This window comes from Anabrus simplex, chromosome 6 (genome assembly GCF_040414725.1).
Source record: "Anabrus simplex isolate iqAnaSimp1 chromosome 6, ASM4041472v1, whole genome shotgun sequence".
NCBI classification, from domain to species: Eukaryota; Metazoa; Arthropoda; class Insecta; order Orthoptera; family Tettigoniidae; genus Anabrus; species Anabrus simplex.
Genome location: NC_090270.1, coordinates 325518131 through 325545743, shown reverse-complemented (window position 1 = coordinate 325545743; position 27613 = coordinate 325518131). Strand labels below are relative to the sequence as shown.

Here is a 27613-nt window from a genome sequence, read left to right as displayed (position 1 = left end):
GAAATCGAACCCGGGCCCTCCGGGTGAGAGGCAGACAAGTCAGACCGTGGGGCCAGCTTGAAACATTAATTACCAGTATGCAACTTAAAAAGCTCGAAACTTTACATTCACTTTTACCGGGAAAACTTTGTCAGTTTCTTCTGAAAACTTCTTTCAGTTCAGCAACTTTGATCAGCCAATCTCTTCGAAAAATCCAACACCTGTAACGCCAAGCCAAACAACAATCGACCACAAGTAGTTTTTAATTCTCTAATCTAATAAAATAAAGAACAAAGCGCCCAGCATGATGGCAAAATTCCTTTTTTTTTTTTTCTTTTTTAATCTTCCATTGTAATTTTGTCACTGGTATACTGTTCGTACTCAGTTTATGGAAATCTTGCACCGCGTAAATTAGGCCTTCATCGACTTTTAAAGGCTATGAGGAACTCGAGAATATGGTTTTCAATGTAAGTATCGATACTCAAGTTCTCGAATGCATTATATTCAATTCTGCCCATCACTAATCACAATCAAATTGGAAAGAGAAGAAATAATGATATTCTGAAATTATGGTTATTCGTGACACTTCCTCTAAAGCATTACTTTGTCAATTTATATATTTTTCATCTAAACAGTGTTATGTGGCTGAAGATGTTGATAATATACGAAACATGTACCACTTTTAACCATTAAAAATTGCCTTAAGCAATCATTGTATCGACTAGGTGGAAAATAAATAAATACTTAATTGTGAATCTCACTGCACAAGTCGGTATGACTGCGAAATGATACAAAGTTATTAAATATAAGGTGCGCAGAAAAAACCAACTGCAGTTTTTATAACATTTTAGGACAAAAACGTGAAATACCCAACCGTATATTAAGACCGAAATAGTAATAGGCAATCCCAAAACGTCCCATGACTGTATGTACAGTATGTAAGGTTCTGGTCTCGATACCGAAACATAATCGTATACGATAAAATTAAAATACTAAATTTGTGTTACCGGTACTTAAGAAGGAGCAGTTTTGATTCCTGCCTGAAGCCTAGTGACTATACAGTGCCCTGAGGGAAGTGCCGAAAACCTGTTCGGCGATACACTCAAAAAAAATAAAAAAAAATAAAAAAATAAGCATGTAATCCTGGACATAATGTAGACGTTTTGCAATACCAACATTTGACGAAACTCATTCCGTCTTCAAGTAGAGCTTACAAGACCAACGCTGCTAACAAAAAAAGATAGATACTCATCCGTCGAGATTCCTACATCTGGAAGACCACACTTATATGTGAAAATCAACATAACTTTCAAACAGAGATAAATCTCCAACTTATATTCCATTTCAACGATTACACCAGAGTGTATCTTATATCAATTCAACTCAATGAAGATACATCATCTGCTTCTTCTTAACCTAATTTTAATAGTTGGAACCCATAATTTAAAACAAAAATTCATCCTCTGATCTACTTAGCAGCGACCGCGGCAAATATTACTGACTTTCACTAAAAAGAGGATCCATTTCAATTTCAGATACATGCCGATTTTAAAAACTTTTTATCATTACAAATAATTTTTTTAGACAATATTGTAAAATATACTACAATATTTTAACATGTGCTTGTACTTCCCATTTAAAGATAAAAATTTTATTGTTCCGTATTGAAATTATTGATGTTAAAAATTAAATATTTGAAAAGGAGGTTCAACCTATCATGTCAAATTTCTTAACTACTGTTTCAAAGGTAAAAGAAAAAAAAATGTTAATATCACAACATACCTCAACTCAATTTTTCATAAACAATAGTGTAATCATTCTTAATAAAATTGTTTGTTTTAAGATTAGCTAATGTGCTGATGATGCCCAATAAGAAGGGCGAAACATGTCTACAACTTTTCAATCTTTTATGATTATTTAACCACAAAACGTGGTACTGTAGGTATTGAATAGGTGAATAATAAATGTATACTTTGTAAATTGAATGTATTAAATTAGAGCTGCCGAAATGCGCTCTGTTTCCTTCCAGTTGTTGTGGACACACTCAACTTTATGATTTCCGACGATTCTCTAAACAATACCACCTGAATGTGATGTTAAGATGGTCCATTATGCAAGTTCACTGCTGATCATTTTTTCCAGTATGGTATAATAGGTTACTTCGTCAAATTACAGCAATGATGGGACGTTAACACCAAGATCTGTAAGTATGCCATAGCCGTCCTTTCGTGAGACACAGTTTCTTGAAAAATGCATGATCGAGGATTTAACGTTGATGGGACCGAAATTTCTGGACAGTTGATCCGGGAAATTGTTTCTTCGAGGAACGGATAATGCAGGAGTTTTACAACGTGATTTAATTAGGATGCTCGCGGCACCACATAATTTGAACTAATAATACGGGAAATCGTAGTTTCTGGGAACGTATAATTGAGGTTCTACTGTAGTCTGAACACGCATATTCAGTTTCATTCTTAATAATTGTAACAGCATCACTCCAGAGGCTTGTGGCAAACGTTTCCATTTTCTTACTTCCAGCGGCAAAACCTAACCTATGTTTACTGCGCTCGTATTATGAAAACATATTTCAAGCTGCATAAGAATTGTAACAATTAATATTTCAAGCTTCCTGGAAAGTTATGATAATCTTTTCACTATAAACTTAACTGGGAACAGCCTTTCTGAAATTTAAACAGATGTGAAAGTACATAACCTAACCTCTGAAATGAGTTATACACACCGCTGTATCTTGAGAAGGAGAATTTTCACATTCTTATATTATTTCAGTATATAGTATTAACCCTCATAGTGCCAGGCCCAGGTGCTCACAATATGCCAAGAGTGCCAGACAGATATATAGAATTTTGCAGGTTCTTGCTCTCTGGACTATATAGTTCACAAATATTATACTACGACTTGAAATTTTTATTAAATTTTAACAAGAAGACACTTTTACTGCTGAATTAAATTACTAAATTACAATACTAAAATGCCTTTGGGTATTTTGAAAATAAATATTTTCCAAACAATTTTAAAACACCAAAAAATCAAAATCAAAAACAAAACAGAAAAAATCAAAAATTCAACTCACCAATAAATGTTGATGACTTCTTTGAAATGTCCTATTTCAGATGAATAAACTTGTAAAGTTTCACATTTTTATCTTCAGTATTTTAAGAGTTATGTACAATGGTATTGTAATATACAATTGGCATGTTCAACAGTGGGATCGAACCTGGCACATGGGTGACCAAATGGTGATAGATTATCATTGTTCACAAGATGAAAGAATCTCAAGATCAGTTGGAATTGTTTCTTGAGAACATATTTCCAAACCATGCAATATAACAGGAGTTTTTGATACTATAAGAAAATATAATACTAATATAAATGGTCTGTTATTGGACATTATAAATTTTCCAGCTAACTCATTCCTGGTTGCCAGCATTTCGCCCTCGTGTGCTAGGCTGGGCTCATCAGTTGGTACCTAGCACACCTACCAAGACGCTGGCTAGTGCATACCATGGAGGCCACTGCGTAAGCTAATTGAAGCCACCGGCAGTGCCAATGCACTATGAGACACTTTGTCCCATTATCAAAAATTGATGCCTGCTTGGCCATCAGATGATATAGATGTTGATTCCCATAGGGAATCTGAAATATTTGTTCCGAATGAGTAAATTTATAATACCAATATAAATGGTCCGTTATTGGACATTATAAATTTTCCAGCTAACTCATTCCTGGTTGCCAGCGTTTCGCCCTCGTGTGCTAGGCTGGGCTCATCAGTTGGTACCTAGCACACCTACCAAGACGCTGGCTAGTGCATACCGTGGAGGCCACTGCGTACGCTAAATGAAGCCACCGGCAGTGCCAATGCACTATGAGACACTTTGTCCCATTATCAAAAATTGATGACTGCTTGGCCATCAGATGATATAGATGTTGATTCCCATAGGGAATCTGAAATATTTGTTCCGAATGAGTAAATTTATAATACCAATATAAATGGTCCGTTATTGGACATTATAAATTTTCCAGCTAACTCATTCCTGGTTGCCAGCGTTTCGCCCTCGTGTGCTAGGTTGGGCTCATCAGTTGGTACCTAGCACACCTACCAAGACGCTGGGTAGTGCATACCGTGGAGGCCACTGCATAAGCTAATTGAAGCCACCGGCAGTGCCAATGCACTATGAGACACTTTGTCCCATTATCAAAAATTGGGAAAATTGGGAATCAACATCTATATCATCTGATGGCCAAGCAGGCATCAATTTTTGATAATGGGACAAAGTGTCTCATAGTGCATTGGCACTGCCGGTGGCTTCAATTAGCTTACGCAGTGGCCTCCACGGTATGCACTAGCCAGCGTCTTGGTAGGTGTGCTAGGTACCAACTGATGAGGATACGAAACGGTGATTGGTAAATGTGGGGAGGATATGGAAGCTAATAGGAATGGGAAGCGTTCGCTGAACTTATGTGCTAGTATAGCACGAATACATTCTTCAAGCGTAAGGCTATTCACCGCTATACATGGGGAGGTAGGGGTACCATGTCCATGATAGACTATATCTTAACCAACTTCAAATTCAGGAAATCTGTTAGGAATGTACAGGGTTTTCAGAGATTTTTCGATAATACTGACCACTACCTGATCTGTAGTGAACTAAGTATCTCTAGGCCCAGGACAGAGAAAGTAAAATCTGTCTGCATACGAATAAGGGCAGAAAATCTCCAGGACAAGGAAATTAGACAGAAGTACATGGATATGATTAGTGAGAATATTGAGCAGTGGACAGTAAGCAGGTTCAGGATATAGAAAGAGACTGGGTGTCATACAGGGATGCTGTAGTGGAAACAGCAAGGGAATGCCAATGGAACAACTGTGTGTAAAGATGGGAAAAAGCAAACATATTGGTGGAATGATGAAGTTAGAGCAGCTTATAAACGTAAAAGGAAGGCTTATTAGAAATGGCTCCAAACAAGGGCTGATGCAGACAGGGAATTGTACATAGATGAAAGAAACAGAGCAAAACAAATAGTCGTTGAATCCAAAAAGAAGTCGTGGGAAGATTTGGGTAATAACCTGGAAAGGCTAGGTCAAGCAGCACAGAAACCTTTCTGGACATTAATAAAGAATCTTAGGAAGGGAAGGAAGAAGGAAATAAACAGTGTTTTGGGTAATTCAGGTGAACTCATAATAGATCCCAGGGACTGGATAGGTGGAGGGTGGAGAAAACATTGGAAAAGCCGGAAGGGGTATCCAAGGTTTCTCGGGATATAAGAAAGGAGATCAGCAGTTACAAATTTATTACATAAATGATATAGAAATAACAATAATAAGGAAAATTTTAACAATAATTAATATTTTAACATTATATTTCAACACTTGGCCTTGAGCGAAAGGTTGCCACAGGCTGTGCGAATAAAAGGTAAATAAGTAAGACTGTTGTCTTACGACAGCTGTGAAAATCAGAGTACAATATCTGAATACTTGAATTACTTTGAAGGCTGGTTAAAAAACCAGACCGAATTAAGTTGAATAATTATGAGCAATTAATAAGATTAAAGCTATCAAAATAACAAGGTTAAATGTAGGAAATTTTGATGAGAAATTTACACTGTAGCAGAACAGTTCTCTAATTGAATTTTAGCACACAATTCTCCGCCGGGGAGTAGTGAGTTCAAAGAAAAAAAGGACCTTTTGTTCAGTAACTCCATTATTCATTTAAGAGCTGCAGTTAATAAGTTTGTAGACGATCCAGCCGACATCTGGATAAAACGTGTCTATGGACACAATTAGCTAAAACAGTCATAAAAATAATTCAGTAGATCCTGGAGCAAGAACCAGACCCTAAGCTGGTGTTGTTTTCATGTTCAAATGTAAGGTACGAGGCCGACAGGGCCACGTCAGTGCGGCTAGCTGGCTGGCAGTCATACTTGGAGCGAACCAGACCTGAGCAAAGAAAGCGAGGTAAATGACCTCGAATTGACTGCAGCAAAGAAGACACGCTGAAGAAAAGTAGCTAGTCCATATGCGAAGTAAATATGTTTCTAATAGAAGTACAGCATAGTAGCTGCTGCAGAACACCAGCGGCGATTCCGGCCAAATCCGGAATGATAAGGCGAAGCATACAGGCAGGCATGTCGCTTCAGTAGCATAAAGGAAGATTCCAGATGCGACGCAACATAGTACTGGAAAACTAACAAGAGCAATTTACAAACTGTGCATGGAAAACTTAACAAAAAATAACTAAATAGTAAGAAAAAGGGAACCCAGAAAGAATATCTTTAAAAATTTACAATTTATAAATATAATCAGTACAAAATACAAATAACGAAAGGAACCAATGAAAGGACAAGAAAGCGCGGAAGGATACACGTTAGGTACCAGTCAAAAGAAAAGTTGCCAGTGACGTAAACAGTCATGTTAAAATGCTGCAACCAATCAAAAACCTAAGAAGGAATGACGTGGGGCAACGCAAAAGTGAAAGAAAATATACGAACAGTGTTCGTTAAGCTTGTGACATGAGTTCACGTCGAAGGAAACTTATAATCAATTAACGAAAAGTAGCCAGATCGAAAAAAGTATTTAAGGTAAGAACAGCATGTAACATAAATTTAGAGAAATAGGAAAGGTACCAAAACAGCGAAAGTTATCAACAAATGGTACGTTCATGAACGCATGAACCATACTGGGGGGAGGGAAAGAAAAGAAAAAGAAAAAAATATTCTTTCGGGGCTTACAATAACAAGATTACAAACTTGTCAAGAACTATCAAGAGGTAGAAGGCACACTGACGTAATGGGTCTAACAAAGAATCCATTACTAGTGCGGATCTTTACCACCCTAATCCTTTTATCCTGTCCAGAAAAAACTTGAACAACTCTGCCCAATGGCCATACTAAAGGAGGACTTGGATCCCGCAAAAGAACCAAGTCGCCTTCCTTTATGTTGGGTTGCTCAAATTTCCATTTACTCCTTACCTGAAGCTGCCCCAGGTATTCCAGGCGCCAGCGTTGCCAGAATCTATCACGAGCAGCCTCTACCTTCCTCCACAAAATTGGCAAAGATAAATCTAGTCTCCGGAGCAGCGCCGGAGGAGAGGAGACCATGGATTGTCCTATCAAAAAATGTGAAGGGGTAAGGGAAAGAAGATCTTGGGGGTCTTGAGACAAAGGGGAGAGCGGCCTAGAATTTATCACACCTTCAATCAAAACAAGTAGCGAATTAAATTCTTCATAAGAAAGAAAAGATGAATTAAAAGTTCTCTTTAAATGATGCTTAAGAAGCTTAACACAGGATTCCCATCGGCCTCCGTGATGGGGTCCATATGGGGGAATAAAATTCCACTTAAATCCTTTTAAGTAGGCAAAATTTTGAATTTTTTGCTGAGCTGAAGGAGAAGCAATAGCTCGCCTTAATTCTTCAGAAGCTCCACAAAATATTTTAGCATTGTCAGAAAAAACTTCTGAGGGCAACCCTCTACGAGAAGAGAATCGAGAGAAAGCAGCTAAGAAATAGAAAGTAGAAGCATTGGTAACAAGCTCAAGATGAATAGCTCCAGTAACCATGCAAACAAACAAAACAACATAAGCCTTACCTAAAGTCTTAGAAGAAGGCCTTAGAGGATTGGTTTTATAAGAAAATGGTCCTGCATAATCCACACCGGTAAACTCAAAAGGGCGACAAGGTTGAGATCTAAATGATGGTAGATCACTCATAAGCTGAGATGAAGGGATAGGATTGGCACGAAAACATCTTTCACAATCACGTATGACACAATTAACCTCATGAATCCCGTTAATGATCCAGTAATATTCACGAATAAGATACAACAAGGTGCGAGCACCGGCATGCAAATGCTGATAATGAAATTGTCTTATAATCAACTTAGTAACATGATGTTTAGAGGGTAAGATGATGGGATGCTTCTTATCCTCTGATAGAATGGAAGAAGACAACCGACCACCTACTCGTAAAAGATTATCGTGATCAAGATGAGGAGACAACTCCAAAAGTTCACTACCCTTTTTCAAGGGAATGCCCTTACTAAGCGATCGAAACTCCTCCAAAAATACTTCTTGTTGCACTAAAAACAAGATTTTATTAGTAGCTGTTCTCAATTCCAAAGCAGTTAGAAATTCTCGAGGCCTTAAAGGTTGATCTAACACAAAAAATTTCCATCTAAGAACATAAGCCATAACTCTTACGAGCTTGTGAAAAGTGGAAAATTTGTGAAGCAATGGATAGGTTGCAATAGCAACATGCGCAGAAATTAAAGTTCTGCGAGCTTCAATTTGCTCAAGAGACTCTAAATTAGGATGGCTAGGCCAAGAAGAGGTAGATTGAATAAGCCAAGTAGGACCATGCCAATATAAAGCAAGGTTAGCTAATCGCTTAGGACTACAACCTCTAGAAATCACATCAGCAGGATTCTCACAAGTGGGAACGTAACGCCAGGAGTCCACTGAAGTTCGTTCCTGAATTTTAGCAACTCTGTGAGACACGAAAGACTGCCAATGATATGAAGGCTTAGCAAGCCAAGACAAAATGATAGTCGAGTCAGTCCAGAAAAATGTTTGAGAAATGTGGACCTTTAAATTCTGAAGTAGTTTAACAGACAATTCTACAGCGAGTAGGGCAGCACAAAGCTCTAACCGAGGCAATGAAACGACCTTCAAAGAAGCTACCTTGGATTTCGAAGACACAAGATTGGAAAACAATGGTTCGTTTCTAGAGACAAGGTACGCACAGCACCCGTATGCTTTTTCAGAACTGTCAGAAAACAAATGAAGTTCCAAAATATCAGCAGGGGGATGCTTAATGAGAACTCTAGGTATGAGAATATTAGAAAGTTCATGAAGGCTGTCTCTATATTTAATCCATTTTTGAAGAAAACTAGAGGGAACAATGTCATCCGAAGTAGTTTTCAATGTCCACAACTCCTGCATAAAAAGTTTAGCCAAGACAATAATAGGAGCTAAATATTGCAAAGGGTCAAAGATTTTTGCAATTTCCGAAAGGATTTGACGTTTAGTGGTAGGTGACTCCGCGGAGAGTGTCAATTTATAAGTAAAAATGTCCTGCTTAGGACTCCAATATACACCGAGAGCTTTGATAGTAGTTTCTTCCTTAAACAATTCTACGCAACTATTAATCAGATCTCTATCCTTAAAGACATTTAGAAATTTGTCGTGATTGGAACACCACTTGTGTAATACGAATCCACCACCTTCAAGTAATTGAACCAAACCCTTAGCAACCCGGGTAGCTTCTGAGATTGAAGAAAAAGAAGACAAGAAATCGTCCACGTAAAAGGACGTAGTTAGCGCCTGACTTACCTCAGGAGGAAAGAGATGACCATCCAATTCGGCAAGATGGTGAAGAGTCCTGATCGCCAAAAAGGCAGAAGGTTTTAATCCATAAGTTAGAGTTTTTAACCTGAAGACCTTTAGCGGCTTCTTAGGATCATCGCGCCAGAGAATCCTTTGCGGGTCGCGTTGAGCGGGGTCAATCAGAATTTGTCTATACCAATGCTGAATGTCGGCCATCACCGCGACAGGAAATAATCTAAAATTCAACAAGATAATAGATAAATCAACTTGAATAGAGGGACCAGACAAAAGAGTATCACTCAAAGAAATTCCTTGATCATCCAGGGCTGAACCATTGAATACTACTCGAATTTTCTTAGATTTTTCATTTTCACTCTTCTAAACAAGATGATGATTAAGATAGACAGAATCTACAACGCTAGTGTCTTCAATTTTCTTTACAACTTCCATATGGTCTAAAGCTTCATACTCTTCCATAAATTGAGTATATTGAAGTTTGAGACAGGGATCATTTTTAAATTTTGATTCAGTAGCCATCAAGGTCTTAAGAGCACGAGGCTTAGTATTAATTAAGGCAGAGGGATTGGAGACACGAGGAAGATGAACCACGAATCTACGATCACAATTACGAAAAGTAGTTTGTTTATAAAGTTGTTCACAAACTTGCTCCTGCTGAGAGATTTGAAGGCTATCTGAAGAACATTCTTCCAATTTCCAAAACCTTTCCAAATTGTATTGTTCCTGAGCGGAAACAAAATGACATTGGGGTTTAATAGTCATAGAATTCTTAGGAAGACGCCCAGTAAGAATCCAACCCAGTTTAGTTTTACGGGCAAACACATTAGGCATAATTTGTACCTTCTCAGGTAATAATACTTGCCAAAAAATATCAGCACTCAATAAAAGATCTATAGGTGCACTCTGAAAGAAGTTAGGGTCTGCTAATTTAACTTGAGGGGGAATGGCCCAGTCCTTAATATCAAAGGAAAGATGAGGTGTGTTACTACTGATAACTTTCATAGTTAAACAATTCCAATTAAACAGTACATTGCTTTGAACATAATCCCTTATACAAATCCTCACAAAACTAGTGGAAGATGTTCTGTTGTTATTTATGCCTGTAACTTCCACATCGGTAGGAATTTTTTGTAATCCCAGCCTCTCTATCAGATTTTCACTAATAAAATCGTGAGTGGCAGCATTATCCAACAGACATTGAACCGAGTTCCATTGACCTCCCAAATCCCTTATTTGAACAACAGCTGTGGAAAGCAATACTTGAGAACCTCTCAAAGAGGATGAACCCTGAGTAAAAGTTTGTGCACTAGCAGATGGAATACTATCTTGAGCAGAGTCCGTCAATGAAGTATTAACTCCTGTTTTGTTGTGGCGATGTATTAAAGAGTGATGTTTAGAGCCACAATATTTACAAGAATTAGTAGAGTTGCATTTGTTTAGCAAATGATTGCTGGAAAGACAATTAAAGCAACGCTTATTCGCTTGAAGAAATAACCTCCTGTCATCTATGGACATCGATTTAAATTTAGGGCACAAATACAACAAATGTCTCTCTGAACCACATCCACATTTCGAGAGCTCGGTCTGAACATTCAACACCTGAGGTTTTGAAAATGATTTGAATTTGGAAACCTTTGACGGCGGCGAAATTTTGCTCGTCAATTTTACAGGCTGGCCATTCATTTGAAAATCAACAGCTGAAAGAATCTGACATCTCTGCTTTAAAAATTGAATTATAGTTTTATAAGTAACGGTTTGAGAATTGGAAATCTCAGATTCCCAGATTTCTAAAGTATCCTGATCAAATTTGGAAGAAATCAAATACACTAAAAACATATCCCAGTGTTCAACCGGTTGATTCAAAATCGCCAGAGCCTTAACGTGCAATTCGACAACATCCAATAATGCTCTGAATGTTTGAACCTTATCTACTCTAATAGCAGGTAAATTAAATAGGCTTGCATATGTCGATGTATCCTCAGACGGGGGTTCGCATAACGTTCCTTCAATAACCCTAGAGCAACTTTATAATTATCACCTGTAAGCGAAAGAGACTCAATGAGTTTCAACGCGGAACCTTGTACCGAAGAATGAAGGTAATGAAATTTTTGAATGTCAGGAAGTGTCTCATTCTGATTAACTAAAGAGTCAAATAATTCAAAAAAGGAATCCCATTCGTCTTTATTACCGCAAAATTGCGGAAGCTGAATTTTAGGCAAAGAGACTTGAGCAGAACTATCAGGAGTTTTTAGCAATCCTGAACGGGGTGTGGAATTTGAAAACTCTTCCTGCTTCAAGGAATGAGTAAGCCATCTAATGATTTGAACCGCTTGAGCATGCCCTTCATAATAAAGATTCTCAACCTCCTCCCGATCTACAGACTGCTCCGGGCATTGAATTTCTAAATTCGTTTGGGCTTCATCATAACGACTATACGCCACTTCATAATTTTTCAACCTTTGGACAAGATTGTCAACATTGCAAGTTTCGTGTTCCCAACTGGAAAGGAACTTACGAAACAGGCTTAACTGTCCCTTGTAGGCAGCGCGAGCTCGTATCAGCTTGTCCTCGGGCGGCATGCTGGCATCCGGGTTAACTGGGGCAACTGCAGGCTGCATCAGGAACAGTGGAAAGTGACTTTAAAACAATCTTCTGAAACAGTAAGGAATCAAAATTAGTACAAAATAGGGAAAAAAGAAAAATCTGCTGATCCTGGTCATGGCACCATATGGAGAAAACAGTGGAAAAGCCGGAAGCGGTATCCAAGGTTTCTCGGGAAATAAGAAAGGAGATCAGCAGTTACAAATTTATTACATAAATGATATAGAAATAACAATAATTAGGAAAATTTTAACAATAATTAATATTTTAACATTATATTTCAACACTTGGCCTTGAGCGAAAGGTTGCCACAGGCTGTGCGAATAAAAGGTAAATAAGTAAGACTGTTGTCTTACGACAGCTGTGAAAATCAGAGTACAATATCTGAATACTTGAATTACTTTGAAGGCTGGTTAAAAAACCAGACCGAATTAAGTTGAATAATTATGAGCAATTAATAAGATTAAAGCTATCAAAATAACAAGGTTAAATGTAGGAAATTTTGATGAGAAATTTACACTGTAGCAGAACAGTTCTGGAATTGAATTTAGCACACAATTCTCCGCCGGGGAGTAGTGAGTTCAAAGAAAAAAATTACCTTTTGTTCAGTAACTCCATTATTCATTTAAGAGCTGCAGTTAAATAAGTTTGTAGACGATCCAGCCGACATCTGGATAAAATGTGTCTATGGACACAATTAGCTAAAACAGTCATAAAAATAATTCAGTAGATCCTGGAGCAAGAACCAGACCCTAAGCTGGTGTTGTTTTCATGTTCAAATGTAAGGTACGAGGCTGACAGGGCCACGTCAGTGCGGCTAGCTGGCTGGCAGTCATACTTGGAGCGAACCAGACCTGAGCAAAGAAAGCGAGGTAAATGACCTCGAATTGACTGCAGCAAAGAATACACGCTGAAGAAAAGTAGCTAGTCCATATGCGAAGTAAATATGTTTCTAATAGAAGTACAGCATAGCAGCTGCTGCAGAACACCAGCGGCGATTCCGGCCAAATCCGGAATGATAAGGCGAAGCATACAGGCAGGCATGTCGCTTCAGTAGCATAAAGGAAGATTCCAGATGCGACGCAACATAGTACTGGAAAACTAACAAGAGCAATTTACAAACTGTGCATGGAAAACTTAACAAAAAATAACTAAATAGTAAGAAAAAGGGAACCCAGAAAGAATATCTTTAAAAATTTACAATTTATAAATATAATCAGTACAAAATACAAATAACGAAAGGAACCAATGAAAGGACAAGAAAGCGCGGAAGGATACACTTTCGGTACCAATCAAAAGAAAAGTTGCCAGTGACGTAAACAGTCATGTTAAAATGCTGCAACCAATCAAAAACCTAAGAAGGAATGACGTGGGGCAGCGCAAAAGTGAAAGAAAATATACGAACAGAGTTCGTTAAGCTTGTGACATGAGTGCACGTCGAAGGAAACTTATAATCAATTAACAAAAAGTAGCCAGATCAAAAAAAGTAATTAAGGTAAGAACAGCATGTAACATAAATTTAGAGAAATAGGAAAGGTACCGAAAACAGCGAAAGTTATCAACAAATGGTACGTTCATGAACGCATGAACCAGAGGGAATATTTTGAAATTCTTCTCAATGTAAAAGGAAATCTTCCTGGTGGTGCTGCAAATAACCAAGCTCATAGGGAAAAGGAAAATAATGTTGGTGAAATTACACTTGAGGAAGTGGAAAGGATGGTAAATAAACTCCATTGTCATAAAGCAGCAGGAATAGATGAAATTAGACCTGAAATGATGAAGTACAGTGGGAAGGCAGGGATGAAATGGCTTTGTATAGTAGTAAGATTAGCATGGAGTGTTGGTAAGGTACCTTCAGATGGGACAAAATCTGTAATTGCACTTATCTATAAGTAAGGGAACAAGAAGAATTGCAACAACTATGGAGATATCTCTTTGATTAGTATACCAGGCAAAGTATTCACCAGCATCTTGGAAGAGAGGGTGCAGTCAGTTGTTGAGAGGAAGTTGGATGAAAACCAGTATGGTTTCAGACCACAGAGGGGTTGTCAGGATCAGATTTTCAGTGTGCATCAGATAATTTAAAAATGCTACGAGAGGAAGAGACAGTTGTGTTTATGTTTCGTATATCTAGAGAAAGTATATGACAAGGTACTGAGGGAAAAGTTGTTCACCATACTGGGAGACTATGGGATCAAGGGTAGATTATTAAAATCAATCTAAGGCATTTATTTTGACAATTGGGCTGCAGTGAGAATTGATGGTAGAATGAGTTCTCAGTTCAGAGTACTTACAGGGGTTAGACAGAGCTGTAATCTTTCACCTTTTTGTTCGTAGTGTTCACGGATCATCTGCTGAAAGGTATAAAGTGGCAAGGAGGGATTTAGTTTTTTTTTAAATGCTATTTGTTTGGGGCGTCGACCTATAGAGATATTTTGCCCCCACTTGCACCATATGATATGAACCTGCGTGTATTTGGAATTGTGGAAGTGTAGAGTGTTGAATGTGAGGAAAGGAACGTTAAGGACGACACAAACACCCAATATAAATGGTCCGTTATTGGACATTATAAATTTTCCAGCTAACTCATTCTTGGTTGCCAGCGTTTCGCCCTCGTGTGCTAGGGTGGGCTCATCAGTTGGTACCTAGCACACCTACCAATACGCTGGCTGTGCATACTGTGGAGGCCACTGCGTAGGCTAAATGGAGCCACCGGCAGTACTTAGAGACTTTGTCTCATTACAAAAAATTGATGCTTGCTTGGCCATCAGATGATATAGATGTTGATTCCTATGGGGTATTGGTAGGTGTGCTAGGTACCAACTGATGAGCCCACCCTAGCACACGAGGGCGAAACGCTGGCAACCAAGAATGAGTTAGGTGGAAAATTTATAATGTCCAATAACGGACCATTTATATTGGTATTATAAATTTACTCATTCAGGACAAATATTTCAGATTCCCCATAGGAATCAACATCTATATCATCTGATGGCCAAGCAGGCATCAATTTTTTGTAATGAGACAAAGTCTCTAAGTGCATTGGCACTGCCGGTGGCTCCAGTTAGTCTACGCAGTGGCCTCTACGGTATGCAGTAGCCAGCATATTGGTAGGTGTGCTAGGTACCAACTGATGAGCCCACCCTAGCACACGAGGGCGAAACGCTGGCAACCAAGAATGAGTTAGGTGGAAAATTTATAATGTCCAATAACGGACCATTTATATTGGTATTATAAATTTACTCATTCAGGACAAATATTTCAGATTCCCCATGGGAATCAACATCTATATCAATAAACACCCAGTCCCCAGGCCAGGAATATTAATAATTTACAATTAAAAACCCCTGACCTAGCCGGGAATCGAACCCAGGGCCGCCGGATGACAGGCGGGCAGGGATTTAGTAATGTAGAAGTGTAGTAAGCAGTCTGGTCTATGCTGACGGCTTGGTCTTAATGTCATATTGAGCCGAAAGCCAGCAGCCTAATATCTTAGAATTTGAAAATAGGTGCAATGAGTATGGTATGAAAGCCTTTCGAAGACTAAATTGATATCAGTAGGTAAGAAATTCAACAGAATTGAATGTCAGATTGGTGATACAAAGCTGGAACTGGTAGATAATTTCATGTATTTAGGATGTGTGTTCTTCCAGGATGATAAGATAATATCCACAGCCTGTTTCCAGTCTTTGGACCAAGTCAGGAATGGGATGAATGAACCCTCCCATCTAGCGGCGAGGATAGGAATTGTGCCGGCTAACGAAGCCTGTCACACTCCTCTGAGGCAATCGTTAATGAATGACAGATGAAATTAAATGATAGTGGTGAGTGTTGCTGGAATGAAATATGACAAGGAAAACCGGAGTACCTGGAGAAAAACCAGTCCCGCCTCTGCTTTGTCCTGCACAAATTTCACATGGAGGGACCGGGATTTGAAGCATGGAACTCGCGGTGAGAGGCGCTGCCGCCTGAGCCACAGAGGCTCTCCAGGATGTTAATGTGGTACGTGAGATTGAATCAAGGTGCAGTAAAGCCAGTGCAGTAGGCTCGCAGTTGCAATCAACAGTATTCTGTAAGAAGGAAGTCAGCTCCCAGACGAAACTATCTTTACATCGGTGTGTTTTCAGACCAACTTTGCTTTACGAGAGCGAAAGCTGGGTAGACTCAGGATATGTTATTCATGAATTGGAAGTAACAGACATGGAAGTAGTGAGAATGTTTGCTGGTACAAACAAGTGGGAACAATGGCAGGAGGGTACTTGGAATGAGGAGATAAAGGCTAAGTTACCGGGTGAGTTGGCTGTGCAGTTAGGGGCGTGCGGCTGTGAGCTTGCATCCGGGAGAAGGTTTGTTCAAATTCCACTGTCGGCAGCCCTGAAGATGGTTTTCCATGGTTTCCCATTTCACACCAGGCAAATATTGGTGTTGTACCTTAATTAAGGCCACGGCTGCTTCTTTCCAACTCCTAGGCCTTTCCTATCCCATCGTCGCCATAAGGCCTATTTGTGTCGGTGCAGCGTAAAGCCACTAGTAAAAATAAGCTATGATAGGAATGAACTTGATGGATGTTGTACGCATAAAAAGGCTTCGGTGGTGTGGTCATGTGAAGTGAATGGAGGAGGATAGGTTACCTGGGAGAAAAATGGACTCTGTTATGGAGGGCAAGAGAAGTAGAGGGAGACCAATACGATGATGGTTAGACTCAATTTCTAACAATTTAAAGATAAGAGGTATAGAACTAAATGCGACCACAGCACTGTTTGCAAATAGAGGATTGTGGCAACGTTTAGTAAATTCACAGAGGCTTGCAGACTGAATGCTGAAAGGCAAAACAGTCTATAATGATGTATGTATGTATGTATTATTATTTCTTTTTCTTTTTTTTTGCTAGTGGCTTTACGTCGCACCGACAAGACAGGTCTTATGTCGACAGTGGGATAGGAAAGGCCTAGGAGTTGGAAGGAAGTGACCATGGCCTTACCTAAGGTACAGCCCCAGCATTTACCTGGTGTGAAAATGGGAAACCATGGAAAACCAGCATCCGGGAGATAGTGTGTTCGAATCCCACTGTCGGCAGCCCTGAAGATGGTTTTCCATGGTTTCCCATTTTCTCACCAGGCAAATGCTGGGGCTGTACCTTACTTAAGGCCATGGCCACTTCCTTCCAGCTCCAACTATTTATTATCCCATCGCCACCATAAGACCTATCTGTGTCGGTTTGATGTAAAGCCAGTAGCAAAAACAAAATACATACTTGCTCATATACGTCTCCATATACAATATCCCATGGGCGCCAGCCTTCAAACTTATGGCTTGAAGATGATAGCTGATAATTAATAATAATAATAGGTAGCGAGACTCTAAATACTCCCAGAGGTGGAGTGACGGAACACTATCCATTAAGTACACACTAACTTGGAAATTAAAGATCGTTATTAAGAATTTCTGCAATAACCAATTAAATAACTATTTATTAGGATGAAAAATGTGACAGCGTCTTTACGAACTCTGAACTTACGGAAGCAAGAGAAATATTGAATGAAATAAAATTGAATAAACTGAACTGTTGCACGGAGACTTGCAGTAATTTATGCCATTAGCTCACTATTTGTAGACTCTGTTATCTGGACACGATCTGTGTAGCAGCTGATGTTTGATTGACCTCTCGTGCTGGTGTCGTCATCTCTCATTGTCGTTACCAGTCCTATTTCTGATTCGTGCATAGCTCACTAATTGAATAATGACTTTCCTGACTTAAACACTTCCTACAGTTCTCCTTACATAAAGTTGTAATGAGTCCTAATTTCAATAGCAAAAATCACCTTGGGTTACGTTCATGGAGAGAATGCACTTCTATTCTGTTTTACAGAATTGTAGCGTAACTAAATACATGACAGCATTTCTCCTTTCCTATACCAGTCATAACCAGTCTCTCGTTGACTTTAACTCTCGTCATTGAGATAATCAGGTCTCAGTGAGAGTAATTTTGAGTAGTGCTCTACTCAGATGCAAATTGAACTAAGTTAAAATCTTCAGCAGTTAAGACCTTCTCCGATATCAAGACATACAGCCCTCCAATGTAATGATAGAATAGATTAGAATTCCCCTCTCCAGCTCTTGTCGTGGATGTGTATAGGCTCCAAAATCTCCCTCATTGTACCATATCACATGGTCCAGTAAGATCTGATGTACTATCCCCTCTCATATCCATCATCTTGTTGCATAATGTCCATTCACATTGATTGAACTTTTGCTGGCAATCAAAGCGTCATGTAGTGAACTTCAAAAAGTAGGCGTTAACAAGGCTTTAACTGTCTCTTCAGAATATGGAAGAGGTAAGGTCTCTTGCAAGCTTGATGATGTACAGACGTGTTCAAATTATTAGACTAAAGACATTTTTGGTTAAATATTTACATTTATTACAATATTACATCCACATACATGTTACATTTGTACATTTAATACTTGGTGTGCATGCCCTTGTTCTTAATTAACAACTTTTTTTTGCTAGGGGCTTTACGTCGCACCGACACAGATAGGTCTTATGGCGACGAGATTAACAACTTTATCCTGTTTGGCATCGTAATTATTAACTTTTCACATGAGTTTTTCATTTCTCCGTCGTGGTACCAAATTTCCTGTAGTTTGTTCATCAGATCTTGTTTGGTGATTATTGTGAATTTTCGTATCCTTTGCTTGACAATAGCCCACAAGTTTTCAATAGGATTCATGTCAGGGCTATTCCCTGGCCAGGGTAACACTTGCAGCTGCTTTTCTTCCAAAAACTTGGAGACACATTTGGCTTTGTGACAAGGTGCCCCACCATCATGCATAAAAATGCTATCTTCATTTGGGAACCACTCACTTATTTGGGGAAAGAGTTCCTTTTCAAGGATTTCTTTATATTGATCTTGCCTCATTGTCCCTTCTACAATATGCAATCTGCCAGGCCCTTTCACAGACATCACACTCCATACCATAATTGATGTGGGATGCTTCACAAATTGTTGCACGCATTCGGACTTGAAGGCTTCCCCTCGCCTCCTACGAACATACTGGCTGCCTTCTTCCATCACAGAGAACACAGATTCGTCGCTGAAGCATACCTGAAGGATATGAACAGAATTCGAAATTAAAAATGATGCTAATATAATATTAGCACAGAAAACCTCAACAATTCCAAAATTCAAATTTGTATTTCTGGAATGACATCACAATTTGCATAACAATTTGGAGCACAAATTCTTAATTTTGCAATGCAATCCCCATTAATCTGTAGTGAATTGTACATACCTTTGCCCAGTCCTCACTTGTCCACTCTTCAAGTTGTCTGGCCCACTGCAGTCTCTTGGATTTCATTGCTGGTGTGATTTTCTGTTTTTTCCTTGGTCGGTATCCTTTTAAACCAGCTTCAAACAACCTCCTCCTCACCGTCACAGGAGACACTTCAACACCAAAACCTTCTAGTTGATGGCTCAAGTCAGTAGACGTAAGTTTACGATTCAATGTTGCCATATTCACAAGTCGTCTCATTGTTCTCGGAGTCATTTTCCTCTTGCGTCCACACTTGTTTGCTCTCTTTGCCTCGTATTTACCACTTTCCTGGACTGAATGTTTGATTCTGCTGACGGTTTTCTGTGATGCTTTCATTTTGTTAGCTATTTCCTGCTGTGTATAACAGTTTTCAGCGATAAGTGCAGCCACAACTGCAGCTTTCCTAGGTGAAATGTCTTTTTTCCTTCCCATAACCTCACTTTCTTTTTCACTCTTGAAGAGTTATCCTTATATTAAACAAAATCAAGTTCACAGGCTTTATAATGTGTTGATAAGTTAGCAAGAGGTATGCAAAATGAAAACCAAGCCTAAGTTCACCAGACAAACACAAAATAACACCATAAACGGAATGTCAAAGCATGTGCACTGCAAGGTTACACTCATACAATTTGGAGGGATTCTGACAACTGTTGCCAACCGTGATAAAATATATTGATCGGTGAGTTGCCTGAAAGGGAAATGTCTTGGTATCAATCAAGAATGAATTAACCAGTAAAAATAATCAGGTATTATACTTTTCTCTCCTATTTTTATACCATGGAACTTAGGATTATTCAAAATATATTCTTTAGTCTAACAATTTAAACACGTCTGTACATTTCCTGGTAATGGGCTAAGATTAGCATGGTGAGTTTGGTCACCTGACCTCAGACTACTGGAAATTTACTACAAGCTATTAATAAGAATGATGTAATACTTTACTCAAGAAGTCGTTCATTCAGAATACGTTATAGCCGTGGTACAAAGAAATGAGATGATGATGTTAAATGGATGACTAAATACTCTATGTATATGTATATATATATATATAAAAACATAATTAAAAATGACGTACCACTAATTAAATATATATATACATCTTTCTAATTAATTACACAGTTCGATAATTTTGTACATGCTGTGATGTTCCAAACAACACAACCTTACTCTTTGTCAGTGTTCATTTGCCATTACTTAAGAAATATATCTTCTAGAAAACTATTAATATGTTTTCTGTCTGTTGCTCTTTAGGTGCTACCATCACGTCGTCGGAATACTGACACACAGGTAGTCAGTGGCGAAGAGGGAAACAAAGAAGAGATATGGGACCTGGTTAATGAAGATGCGATGAAAAATGATTGTACCTCTCATCTATCACCAAAGTATGAAAACTTACACCCCTACCTTTACACAAAAAGACAGAAATTTAGGTCTGAAGATAATGAAAGCCGGGTGGAATTTTGTAAATGGCTTCTGGAGAAAAATGCAGAAAGTCCTGACTTTCTTGACTGTGTTTTATGGAACAGTGAAGCCATGTTTTCACGTAAGGGCATATTTAACTTTGAAAGTGCACAATATTGGACTGTTGAGAACCCAAACTCTGTAGTTCAGCAACGCATAAAAGAGCGTAAAGGAGCAAATTTGTGGGTTGGAGTAATATCTAACTGTATTATTGGACCACATACATTACCTGATAGGTTAACTCCAGAATATTATAACTACTTCATCACCGAAGTTCTTCCTAAACTTCTGGAAGATCTACCACTTGGAATTCGCAGCAAGATATGTTTCCAACAGGATGGTGCCCCTGTCCATCGTTTGAAGGCTGTTAGAAAAGAGTTACCTTCAATATTTCCTGGTGGTTGGTTTGGAAAGAACGAGTCAGTTGCTTGGCCACCTCGTTCACCAGATTTAAATCCCGTTGAATTCTTTTTATGGAATCACTTAAAAAATGTAGTCTATAAGAAGCCATACAAAAGTGTTGATGATCTATTGGACAGCATCAAATCTTCTATTGCCTCTGTGACTGTTGATATGCTACGGCGAGTGCGTGAAAATGTTGTAAGACGTGCACGTTTGTGTATACAAGCAGGTGGGACACATTTTGAGCACCTTTTGTAATTTTTTCAGTAAAACTCCTTGGAAAATGCAAAGTCATTATTGTCATTATTGTTGTGTAAATAAAATGTATATAAAATAAATTAAAATGAAATATGAGCAAGTTCTGGTTATTTAGTTATGATGTAAGGAACGAACTTTGCCGATAGGAAACATTCAAGAATACATCAAACAAAATTAAGAAGATTAAGAAGACAAGCGGAATTTGCTGCTTGATTAGTAAAACTATTCTAGGGAGGAAAAAATTAAAGGAAAGGCAATACCAAATATTCAAAACTGTCTTTGCCCCAGTTCTAATATACAGTAAGTATGTGAAAGTTTGCCGAAGACTGAAAATCATGAAAGCAGGTACTGCATAATACAGTAAGAGACAGGATCAGGAATGAGAGAATAAGTAGAAGCGGAACCACTTTGAAGATACAAGTTCGGATCAAGAAGTTCCCGGACTAGGTCTGTAATGCGCTAGCAGACAGTAGCGGCAATTGAGTTCCAGGAGGGGTGGGGCAACAGTTTGCAGACAGCAAAATTAAAAACGATGCTCTCTGAGTGAATTTTGACAGAATAGTAAAGGGTGACAGTTTACCTATTTAACTGCGGTAATAATAGTTTTTTGAGACATTGATTCAGTACTATACAATAAAACTTTCACTAAAGGAACAATTACGCAAGTATTACAATTAAATAAAAGTCCGGTGTGATTATTTTCTCGTGGGAAACTTAAAATTTTTTGTCTCTTGGGGGAGTATGATTACGTTGAGGGGTTGGGGGGTTTGGAGGGGTGGGGAAGAATGCTTAAAAAGTGATTAATAACTTGTCCTTAACTAGAATATTGTTAGAAATTTTCTTCCAATAAGAAGATAAAAACGTCCTTTAAGTCTCTTTCTAAGCTTCTGTTCGGAAGCGTATTTGAAAACACACCTATTAACTTTTTGTCATCTAATTACTTGAGATGTAATTTAAGTATAACTAGAACTTATTATTAACTAAAATACTAATAAAACAATTCTAAGAATATTGTAGGTAAGGACAAGTTTTTAATCACTTTTTAAGCATTCTTCCCCACCCGTCCAACCTTCCCCCTCACCACCGACATTCTCCTCCAAAAGACAAAAAGTTTAAGTTTCCCGTGAGAATATATCTAGGCTAATACGAGAAATATTTTGCTTACTTTTACCTTATTCATACCTAACCATACGTGAATGTAGCTGATGACAATTGCGAAGTAGTCGAAACATGTACTACTAATGATTTTATAAAATTTCCAAAGGCAAATAAAGGTATCGATTAGGTGGCTAAATAATTCTTTGATTCTTATTGTCATATCGATACGGACTTGAAGTGGATAGTTTGTAATACACTTTAAGAAAGAAAAACACTTGTAGAACTACACAGACACATTGACTGAGCGAGACTGCCTGCACTGACGATTGCGCACGGCAAGCGGGTGAATCATACCTTTGTCCGTGGCCTTGGAAAAAAATATACCCCTGGTACCCATTCTCACAGCACCTACTAGAAGTGAAATTACTATCTGATGGCACAAACCTCGAGGTCTCGAACTTGGAGGAGGAAGAAGCAGAAGGAAGGTAGTGGATGGGATGACTACTACTGAGCTATTGGGAGTGAAATGAAGCCTTGTTGCCCTTAATGTAGTCGCGAGGAGTCAATGTGAACACTTCCGTAGCAACTGCAGCACATGGACTTGTCCGCATATACGGAGTATAGTCATTAAGTTCTGAGACTGACCGCATGATGGCGCTGTGATGCACTATGGCGCATAGGTGGCGCAGTGGTATGGTAGCATGTCAGTTCGTCTCTTGTCCCTCCAAGATACAATTGAATGCATGCAATGGAAGCAGACGTACGGTCGTTTGTGTGACGGTGATTTGAATGCGCCCGTCGGACCTTGACATGTCACAGTTTTAGCAACAGGCAAACATCAAGTTCTGTCAGAAATTAGGCAAAACCGCTGCCGAAACGTTTGAAATGATATAGCAGGTTTACGGTAAGGACGCATTGGGTCACAGTGTTGATTTTAGGTGGCACCGACGTTTTGTGCAAGGACGGGACATTTTGGAAGATGATGTGCGTACTGGTCGGCCACAAACATTTTGAAAGGGACGCGAGATCCAAGAAGTTGCAACATTGTGTGCGTGCTAACCACTCCCAATCGGTAGACGATCTCGCAGCACCAATAGGGGTCAGCCATGGTACTTGCCACAAAATTCTGACGGATGACCTCAACATGGCTCGTGTTACGCAGCAAGTGTGCCACGAATCCTGTCACAAGACCAACGTGATGATCGCATGACGATTTTTGGTGACCTCATCAGTAGTGCTGACGATGATCCGACGTTTCTCAACCGGATAATAACTGGAGACGAAACATGGTATTTCCTTTCAGCGGTGCTTCCAGCAGCTATACCAACTTTGGCAAACGTGCATAACGGCCAACGACGACTATTTTGAGGGTGAATTTGGTTCTGTTTACGTGGTTAATAGCCAATGGGGACTATTTTGAGGGTGGATGTGGTTCTGTGTAGATGTGCGCCGTGTAATGCAGCATCGTGTGCAACATACAGAGTCGTGTGGGTGCCTATCCTCCAGGCGTCAAGCCTCAGAACTTAATGACTGTACTACGTAGAACTGATTTAGTGCGCAACTAACGTTTTGTGCCAGCAGATAGTAATCGCTCATCCACACACTGCTGTGCGAGTCCCCACTACTTGGTGTGGCTCTGTACGAATCGGCTAACTGCATCGAATGACATGTCCGCCTCGTTGTCTGAATGGTCAGCGTACTGGCCTTTGGTTCAGAGGGTCCCGGATTCGATTCCCGGCCCGGTCGGGGATGTTAACCTTTATTGGTAAATTCCAGTGGTCCGGAGGCTGGGTGTTTGTGCTGCCCCAACATCCATGCAACACACACATAACACTACCTCCACCACAATAACACACAGTTACCTACACATGGCAGATGTCGCGCACCCGCATCGGAGGGTCTGCCTTACAGGGGCTGCACTCGGCTAGAAATAGCGACACAAAATTATTATATCGAATGTCATTTTGTGCGTATTTCCGCTAAGTAATTGTTTTAATATTTAAAGAAATTAAAAAGACAGCAGGGTTTGTATGACGTTCATCCTTGATAAGGCAGTATACCACCAGACATCGCTGTGTCAACATCGGGAGTTGTTATGGTGGTGTTTTTGTGAGCAAGTGTGTACGGCAGTCAGCCATTAGGCCTACATCATTGACAAAAAGTTAGAATAATAAGCAACATGAAATTTAGCTTTAAAGTGGACGAATCGGGCACAAATACATTACACATGCTTCGTTGAACCTTGTTTCAGGGTCGTACCTGTAGATCCGAGACCAGTCTTAAGACAGCACGCTCACGGAAATCTTGACAGCCATGCTGAGTGGCTCAGATGGTTGAGACGCTGTCCTTCTGACCGCAAGTTGGCAGGTTCGATCCTGACTCAGTCCGGTGGTATTTGAAGGTGCTCAAATATGTCAGCTTCGTGTCGGTAGATTTACTGGCTCGTAAAAGAACCCATGAGGGACAACATTCTGGCACCACGGCGTCTCCGAAAACCGTAACAAGTACTTAGTGGGACGTAAAGTCTTGACCTGCACTGCTACGCTATGTTGTTCTCCTCAGGGGTCAGCAATCGGGGGACAATCTTGGAAGCGATACGCCATATGTTCAATTCTGACGTTAGGATTGTCTGCACCGACTCGTACGGTTCGTCTGCAATGTCGTTGATCATTCCCGCGCTCAAGTTCTCGAACTCGTTCGACATTTTCGGGGGTAGTGCTCGTGAAAGGTCTTCCAGATTGCTTCTCGTCTTCAGGGGATATTCCTCCACCTGTGAAGCATCTTTGTCATTCGAAACATAGAGTACAACTCATTGACTTATCGCCAAATGCTTGCCAAAACATGTTCAATATCTCTGTGGCCGATTTCCCCATTTCAACGCAAAATATTGCGTTAGTTCGTTGTTCCACATTTCTGCCCATTATGTAATCGTACACTACCACAAAAACGCTACTATAAGAACTCCGGACTTAAGAGAACTGTGTCACTTGGCACACAGCCTTATCAATAGTGAAGTGCGCGGATGACGCCTGGAATCGCGAGAATCGGTTCCTACGACTCCGAGGCTGCACTCAATGTCGCATGCGAGGAATCAGTTCCCCGATGACGTCACCAGAGTGTGCTGGGCGCACTCAGTGAGTCGTCCATGTATAAGTGTGGCAAATTCGAACGTGCAATATTTATTACTTATTTTGTACACATCATAGTCTGGCATAACATCCACTTAAATTCTGTAACGATTGTGAAAAACCGGGTAACTCACAATGTACTTCCTAACCATTATTTTCCTTAAAATTGGTCATGCCTCTCAGCTACGTATGGATATGCAGTCCATCAGAACAATTGTCCTTGTGTTCATATTCATATGCCTATGTGTACAGAAAATGAACCTTACATACATTATACTGTGGGAGGGAATCATGCGTACATTTCTGCAGCAGGCCTATGCTACAAGGTATGTAAGGTTCATTTTCCTGTACACATAAGCATATGAAAATGAGCACAACGACTATAATTGTTCTGATGGACTGCATATCCGTACGTGGTTGAGAGGCGTGAATGGTTAGGAAGTGCACTGTCAGTTACCCGGTTGTTCACAATCGTTGCAGAATTAAATGTCTTATTGGTTGTTATGAATGAATTATGCCATATAATAATGAAATAACAATTTAATTTTGTAGTCTGTAAATAACCTTAAACACATCGACGTTGTTATTTATGCTTATTTTAATCTGCATCTAATGTGGTTTTCAAATATCGCTGGTATAAACGTATAAAGTCTGTGAAACTAAGTCACATTTCTAATAAGCACACTACTTGTTTGGTAGCGCACTTGTCTTCCGTTACATTTAATTTGCGATGAACATTTCATACTACTACTAAATATTATTATGAGAATGTTAGAATTATTATTTTTTTCATCACTGCTTAACACTAGCTAAGTTTGTCTCTTTAGTGCAATTGTATTTTGTTGAAAGAATAGTATTATACTGTGTCATAACCCCCGTACAAGTTTTTATTTATTGTCAATCCAAATAATTTGATTAGTTTCAAACAGAGAATCATATATTCTGATCAAATTACTGTCGTATTTAGGTATATAACTGCAGGGCACTATAAAAAGAGCAGGCATGGCATGTAGAGTGATCTGTTTATAAACCAAAACGAACTCGCATTACAGAACACATTCGTGCTACACGTGTTTATGTATCTGCTTCAAAGATCAAACAATGAATACTGATCTGTAATTTTTTTGTTAGTTGCTTAACGTCGCACCGACACAGATAGGTCTTATGGCGATGATGGAATAGGAAAGGCCTAGGAGTTGGAAGGAAGCGGCCGTGGTCTTAATTAAGGTACAGCCCCAGCATTTGCCTGGTGTGAAAATGGGAAACCACGGAAAACCATCTTCAGAGCTGCCGACAGTGGGGCTCGAACCCACGATCTCCCGGATGCAAGCTCACAGCCACGCGCCTCTTCGCGCACAGCCAACTCGCCCGGTTGATCTGTATTTAGGGCAGTCGCCCAGGTGGCAGATTCCCTATCTATTGTTTCCTATCATTTTCTTAAATGATTTCGAAGAAATTGGAAATTTATCGAACATCTCCCTTGGTAAGTTATTCCAATCCCTAACTCCCCTTCCAATAAACTAATATGTGCCCTAATATGTCCTCTTGAATTCCAACTTTATTTTCATATTGTGATCTTTCCTACTTTTAAAGACACCACTCAAATTCTTCTGCTAATGTCATTCCATGTCAACTCTCCGCTGACAGCTCGGAATATACCACTTAGTCGAGCAGCTCGTCTTCTTTCTCCCAAGTCTTCCCACCCCGAACGTTGCAACATTTTTGTAACACTACTCTTTTGTCGGAAATCATCCAGAAAAAATCGAGCTGCTTTTCTTTGGATTTTTCCAGTTCATGAGTCAAGTAATCCCGGTGGGGTCTTACCAGAGATTTATATGCCCTCTCCTTTACATCCTTACTACAAACCCTAAACACCCCCATAACCATGTTCAGAGATCTATACCCTTTATCTACAATCTCATTTATGTGATTACCCCTATGAAGATCTTTCCTTATATTAACACCTAGATACTTACAATGATCTTTCACCCCATCAACGCAGTAATTAAAACAGA

General features: G+C 39.4%; 1 protein-coding gene across 3 annotated transcripts in view; it reads left to right on the top strand.

The window, feature by feature from the left end:
* LOC136875783 (uncharacterized) overlaps positions 1–21457 on the top strand; it is a 100254-nt gene extending 78797 nt beyond the window's left edge. For all 3 annotated transcript variants that reach the window (XM_067149381.2, XM_067149380.2, XM_067149379.2), the window contains one exon: positions 20503–21457. In XM_067149381.2, the coding sequence (XP_067005482.2) occupies positions 20503–21372 (870 nt within the window). In that variant the 3' untranslated portion in view covers positions 21373–21457. The remainder of the gene's footprint in view (positions 1–20502) is intronic.
* The last annotated feature ends 6156 nt before the right edge of the window (positions 21458–27613 follow it).